General features: G+C 49.2%; 1 protein-coding gene across 4 annotated transcripts in view; it reads right to left on the bottom strand.

Moving 5' to 3' along the window:
• INSR (insulin receptor) overlaps positions 1–6,858 on the bottom strand; it is a 117,180-nt gene that overhangs the window by 39,339 nt on the left and 70,983 nt on the right. For all 4 annotated transcript variants that reach the window (XM_081812151.1, XM_081812154.1, XM_081812161.1 and 1 more), the window contains exons 4-7: positions 5,676–5,824; positions 4,331–4,475; positions 2,209–2,423; positions 1,115–1,241 (exon numbers count right to left, since the gene is read on the bottom strand). In XM_081812151.1, the coding sequence (XP_081668277.1) occupies positions 1,115–1,241; positions 2,209–2,423; positions 4,331–4,475; positions 5,676–5,824 (636 nt within the window). The remainder of the gene's footprint in view (positions 1–1,114; positions 1,242–2,208; positions 2,424–4,330; positions 4,476–5,675; positions 5,825–6,858) is intronic.

Here is a 6,858-nt window from a genome sequence, read left to right as displayed (position 1 = left end):
GTGAGCGGGGGAGGGGCAGAGGGAGAGGGAGAATCAGACTCGCCGCGGAGCAAGGAGCCCAACGTGGGACTCGATCCCAGGACCCTGAGATCATGACCTGAGCCGAAGGCAGACGCTTAACCGACTGAGCCACCCAGATGCCGCCCCCTTACGACTTTCTTAATAACATTTTCTTTTTTCTAGCTGACTTTCTCGTAAGAATACAGTCTATAATACATATAACATACAAAATCCGTGTTAATCAACAGCTTATGTCATCGGTAAGGATTCCGGTCAATAGCAGGCTATTAGTAGCTAAGTTTTCGGGGAGTCAAAAATTATATGTGGATTGGGCGCCTGGGTGGCTGAGTCGTTAAGCATCTGCCTTCGGCTCAGGTCGTGATCCCAGGGTCCTGGGATCGAGCCCCGCATCCGGCTCCCTGCTCGGTGGGAAGCCTGCTTCTCTCTCTCCCACTCCCCCTGCTTGTGTTTCTGCTCTCGCTCTCTCTCTCTCTGTCAAATAAATAAATAAAATCTTAAAAAAAAAAAAATTATATGTGGATTTTTGACCAGGGGAGGTGGTCAGCGCCCCTAACTTTGGCATTGTTCAAGGGTCAACTGTACTCAAAACGAGCAGGTGTTGTTTAATGGGGACAGTTTTAGTTTGGGAAGATGAGAAAGTTTTATTAGAGATGGATGCTGTGATTGTTGCACAACACTGTGAATGTGCTTAATGCCACTGAGCTGTGCGCAGAAACACAGTTCAAGTGGCCAATTTTATGTCGTGTACGTTTTGCCACAATTCTTTAAATGTCAGAGAAAATACAAAATCGATACGAAAATCAATCTTTAAAAACCCACTAAGCAGACGGAGCAGATTTTGTTAAGGATATCTTGCTGAGATATACGGACATGAGGCAAAACGGAATATTGCTGTAGGAAACTCGCCAAAAGAAACCTGTTTCAATTTCTGGTTTTGACAAATGGGGGTGTTACTAACCTCACATGCCATCAGCTTGTGAGATGGTATAAAAGGGCTTATGATAGCTATTCCCAAGGAAGAGAGAGACAGAGGAGTCTCCGAGGGGAACCTCCGAACACACCCAACCCTCATACCTCTTTATCTTCTACTTACGCCTCTTTGTAGAAAAGCATGAACCCCAGGAGGTCTCGGAAGTCAGGGGGCCAGTACGGCTCCCATTTCAGCAAGATCTTGTCATACGATGTCCGAATGTAAGAAAATTTAAGGAGCTCATTTTCACCTAAGGAAAGTTTAAAAACAGTATCAGTATTAAAACCTTGCTCCAGCGCAGCCCGAAACAGGTGATCCCTCATCCCCAAGAGCACCAGTGAGAAGGGAGATGTCAACCTGCTCTTCCCTGGATGGGTCTCATTCCCACACGCCTTCTGCCGGGGTTCGGGGGCAAAAGCTGGTCACACGAGTTGGCCCCTTCCATCAGCCGGTGACTTGGCCAGAGGCTCAAAAGTAAGTAGCACCAACTCAAGAAGGACACCGGGCCAGTAATTATTGGGAAGAGTGATTTTTCAAGAGTAACGCTTGTCTTGGCACAATGTTGTCATACATGTGGGCTTTCGAGCCCTACGTGTCGCAAGACGTAACTCCAGGGCTAAGTGAACACATGCGGAGGGAGTTTAGAGAGCACAGAGAGCGAGCAGGTGGTGGAGAGACAATGCCTTAGAAAGAGTGGACTGCAAGCCCTCCCTTAAGCTCCACCCCAGCCTTGCTCTCTCCCTCCCCGGAATTCCCGGGCGCGCTCGCCCGGCCGCAAGGACCCAACTCCCCCTGAGGGTATCATGGAAGCCTTGGTGCCTCAAGGCTCAGATGTCCCTTCGGGAGAGAACCTGTCAGAGGAGTGTAGTCAGCCAGCAGCCTCCAGCTCTATAGCAGCTCCAGGACCTGCTAGAGCATTGGAGCCAAGACCATCTATAAGGAAGAATCAAATCATTCATTCATTCATTCATTCATTCAATGTGGATGTGGCATCTTCCAGTATCAGGCACTGTATCTCTGTAATCACAAAGGTAAGATACACCTGTCCTCGGTATTTCAGAAATAGAACTCTACGAGACATAGAGTTGTTTTAGCTCATTGGGGCGGGGGGCAATGACACCTCCATCCTACCCCCAAGGGCCAGTGTAGTTCTCGAGGAGGAGGGCGGCCACCTTATCTGCTCCATGGGCTGGAAGGACCAGAACATCCCCACTTACAAGACGCCTGGTCCCCATTGGTCTTCAGGGCAATGTCGTTCCTCTCCTGGCGCCCCTTGGTTCCTGAAACTTCCTCCATCTTGTGAATTTCTGACAAGCAGAGTTTGGGATTGTAGTGGAAGAAGAGTTTCCCCTGAGTGATGGTGAGGTTGTGTTTGCTCCAGTCCCAGAGCTGCCTTAGGTTCTGGTTGTCCAAGGCGTAGAAAGAGTAGTTCCTACGGAAACATACACAAACCTAGTCATTCGCTGGCTTGTCACCTCCAACGCCAAGATGGCGGGGCCATGGCTGGAGTTGTGACCCTGAGGAGCACAAAAATGGACAGAACCTGGGTCCTTGACAGCACTGTTGGACAGCCCTCCTCAGACTTGTCGCTCGTGAGTCCATCTCCATCTACAGGAAACACAGCTAGTCCGGCTTTCTGTTGTTTTACTGACCCAGAGTCAGCAGACCTCGAGGGGAGGGGATCTGAGAAATGAGGATGGACAGCTGGGGCAAAGAAAGGAGTTCCATTTTGTACATGTAGCATTTGAGGCTTCTGGGGGTCACCCCGCTAAAGACAGTCTTGAGGGTAAGCCAGGGCTGGAGCTCTATGCACACGTAGATCGTTAGAGAGACAGCCAAGGCTGGAAACCCAGCACACCAACTCTCAAAGGCAGGTGGAGTAAAGGGACCTGGGAGGGAGACGAGGAGGCAGGGAGAGTATCCCCAAGAAGCAGAATCCTGTGGGCCAGAGATGAGAATTTCAGCAAGGAGTAGGTGCAGACAATGTCAAAGGGGACCAAGAGCTGAGAAGGTACAGGGCACAGCACTCCCAGGGTCCCAGTCACGGCAGCACTCCAACTCATAACAAAGCCCAAAGCACACTTGGAGGGCACAAAGTTTGGGCTGTACCCCTTGAGATTTCCCAACAGTGACTGTATCAGTTTCCTTGGCTAGGTCTCTCGACACGTCCCAGCACATTCCTTTCTCTCCAGGCACTGTCCCCTAACAGATTCTTTGGGGTGCTTTAAAAACCCCTAAGTTCTGGGCACCTGGGTGGCTCAGTCAGTTGAGCATCTGCCTTCAGCTCAGATCATGATCTCAGGGTCCTGCGATCGAGCCCCACATCGGGCTCCCTGCTCAGCAGGGACTCTGCTTCTCCCTCTCCCCACCCCCACTCATGCTCTCTCTTGTTATCTCTTTCTCAAATAAATAAATACAATCTTAAAAAAGAAAGTTCTCAACACAAGAAAAAAGTTTTGTAACTGTATATGGTGATGGTTGTTAACTAGACCTACCGTGGTGATCATTTTGCATATATACAAATATAGAATCATTATGTTGCATACCTGAAACTAATATAGTATTACATGTCAACTGCACCTCAATAAAAAAAAAATCTAAGTTTTTCTCCTCCCACTCCCCCACCACCGCCTCCAGTTTTATTGAGATATAACTGATTTATAACAGTATTCATTTCAGGCTTCCAACAGTATGATTTGCTATTTGTAGATATCATGAAATGATCACCACCATAAGTTCAGTTCACATCCATCACCTCACATGATTTAAAAAAAAAATTGTTTCTTGTGACAAGAACGTTTAAGATTTATGCTCTTGGGACACCAAGAATAAATAAAATCTTAAAAAAAAATAAGATTTACACTCTTAGCAAATTTCATATGCGTAATTCAGTATTGTTAACTACGTGGGTACATCACATCTCCAGGACTTACTTATTTTATGACCGGAAGTCCATACCTTTTGACCCCTCGCACCTGTTTCTCCCACCCTCTACTCCCACCTCTGGCAACCACCAATCTATTCTCTGTATCTCAAAGCGTGTTTTTGTTGTTTTGTTTTTAAATTCCTCATATAAGTGAGATCCTACAGCATTTGTCTTTCTCTGACCTATTTCACTCGGCATAATACCCTCAGGTCCATATGCGTTGTTGCAAATGGTAGGATTTCCTTCCTCTTTATGGCCGAGTGATATTCCATTGCATGTATGAGCCACATCTTTATCCCTCCATCCATCCATGGACACAGGTGTTTCTGTGTCTTGGCAAAAACCCGTGAGTTGTTTTAACTCGCGGACCTCCTAGTGAGCCTTCAGGCCACACCCAGAACCAGGCCACGTACCCGATTTCCAAGGTCTCTCCTCGAATCAGCCGTAACTTCCGGAAAAAAGAAAGTGACACAAGAGCGTAGGATCTCCGGATTTTCAGATACCCGGAAATTTCTTCAATGAGTCCTAGGTTGGCCTCCAGCTCAGCTGCCAGGTTGTCTAAGGAAAGGACAGAATATCCAGTGAGCTTCTACAGAAATATTTTTTTTTTTTAAGATTTTTTATTTATTTATTTGAGAGAGAGAGAATGAGAGAGAGCACATGAGAGTGGGGAGGGTCAGAGGGAGAAGCAGACTCCCTGCTGAGCAGGGAGCCCGATGCGGGACTCGATCCAGGGACTCCAGGATCATGACCTGAGCCGAAGGCAGTCGCCCAACCAACTGAGCCACCCAGGCGCCCTCTACAGAAATATTTTAATCTTCCCATAATCTCTCAGAGTGAGGAGTCAACCTAGAGGCTGCAAGTCCCCATATAAGTGACCAGCGTGCTTTTTTCCTCATCCTTTACCTTGTTTGCCCTCCTCCAGACACATGGGCCTCCCCACCATCCCTTAAACAAGCCAGGCATCCTTCTGCCTCAGGACCTTTGCACTGGCTTCCTCCTTTGCCCTGAATATTTTTCTCTCATAGATCTGCTTGGTTTGCTTCATCTCCAGCTCAAAGCATCGTTCCTCAGAGCAGAAACCCCTTCAAAAATAGCAGACCTCTTTATTCTCTATTTCGGAGGCTGGCGAATGACAGACAGCCCAGTGGCCAAATCCAGCCTGTGTCGTAAATAATGTTTAATTGGAAAAGAGCCACACCCATTTGTTTACAGGTTCTCTATGGCTGTTTTTACAGCAGCAGAGTTGAGTACTTATGGCAGAGATCATCTGGCCTGCAAAGCTGAATATATTTATTCTGTGGCCCTTTATAAGAAGAAGTCACCGATCTCTGCTCCCCCCGCCCGCCGTTTCCCTGCTTTACTTCCCTTCATAGTGGGGTCCACCCCAAGTTTATGTTATATGTTGAGGTGTTTATTTGTAAGATCCATCATGCGTGAGCTTTGCTTTCTTTACTGTGAGTATTCGATAAATGTTTGCTGAATAAATAAAGGGATGCCTTTTTGCCTGCGGTGGTACTTCTGGAAACACGGCCCCCAGACCAGCCACAGGGCACGTGGCCTACTTGTTAAAAATGCAAATTCCCACATAAGAACACCAATTTCCAACTTGGAAAATTAGAATCTCCGGGTGGGTGGGGCCAGGACTCAGCTGTGAATTTTAGGTCTGGAAGCCAACTCTTCAAGTGACTCCTCCCCTGGTGTGTAGCTGGAAGGTGGGTCCCAGCTGGGGGCAGCCCCCACCCCCAGAGCACTCACTGCCCCCTCGGATGTTGATGATGAGGCTTCCGTTGACAACAGTGCAGCCTCGGAGCTCCTGGGCAGACGTCACCGAGTCAATGGTTTTCTCGCCCTCCAGGATGTGGCAGACCTTGGGACAGGGGCCCAGGCATGGAGTGCACATCAGGCTGAAGAAAGAGCGGAGAGAAGGGGTCAGGGCACCCAGGACCCCACGCACCAGGACTGCTCAGGGTCCCAAGGACGGGACTTATGCTGTTACCCTAAGGCTGGGCATTTCAACCACAGCACTGCTGACATTTGGAGCCGGAGAATTCTCCGTTGTGAGCGTGTCTTGCTCCTGGATGGTGCTGAGCAGCCTCCCCGGCCCTCACTCACTCAATGCCAGTAGCACCTGTCCCTCAGCATGACAGCCAAACATGTCTCCAAACATCGTCCCCTGCGAGGACAGGGGGCAAATCACCCCCAGTAAGAACCACCATGTAAGGGGCAGGTGCATGCCATCCTCCAAGGCGGCACGTCCTACGGCTTTACCCCAAAGGCAGGGGACTCACGCTTTTCCCCTAAAACAACAGGGCTCTAGCCATACCCCAAAGTAATGGGATTCACACTGCACCCCAAGGAGGATCCCGTTCTACGGGGAAGAGGCAGGACTCACGCCATCATACTGAAGGTTTGGGACTTGGGCGTTACCACGGTGATGGGAATTTTTCCGAGCTGATGGGCCTTTCGGAGGATTTCCGCTGCCCCATACCACAGTGCTGCCGCCCCGAGGAAACCTGATGCTTGCTGTTGCGTAGGGTCTGACGTGCCTACACCTGAAACACAACCTCGCATGGGACAGTGTGTGACGGCGGCAGCCTTTGGCGTTGCTGACTGTAGCCTATGGTACTGGACTACACAGCTCCCAGCAGTCCTTTGGGAACCATCCCTCCCCTCCACAGGGTCTGAGGTGGGTTCTTGGCTAGCACAGCACTCCTAGGTCCGGGCAAGACACATGATCCAGGCCAGGCTGGGCACCAATCATCCATCCGCCCAGGGGTTCAGAGGTGGGCACGCACCCAAGTCAGTCCAGTGAGGGTTTTACCAGAATTTGCCAGAGGGAGAAACTATCTAAAGCACTTGGCACGTAGAAAACAAGAGTCGTTAGTCCTTGCTCCGATGACCACTTTTTTTTTTTATTAAAGATTTTTATTTATTTATT

The sequence above is a fragment of the Leptonychotes weddellii genome, chromosome 1 (assembly GCF_054177405.1).
Source record: "Leptonychotes weddellii isolate Sample4059 chromosome 1, ASM5417740v2, whole genome shotgun sequence".
Lineage (NCBI taxonomy): Eukaryota > Metazoa > Chordata > Mammalia > Carnivora > Phocidae > Leptonychotes > Leptonychotes weddellii.
The sequence above is the reverse complement of the archived record's forward strand: the minus strand, read 5'-3'. Positions and strand labels throughout refer to the sequence as shown.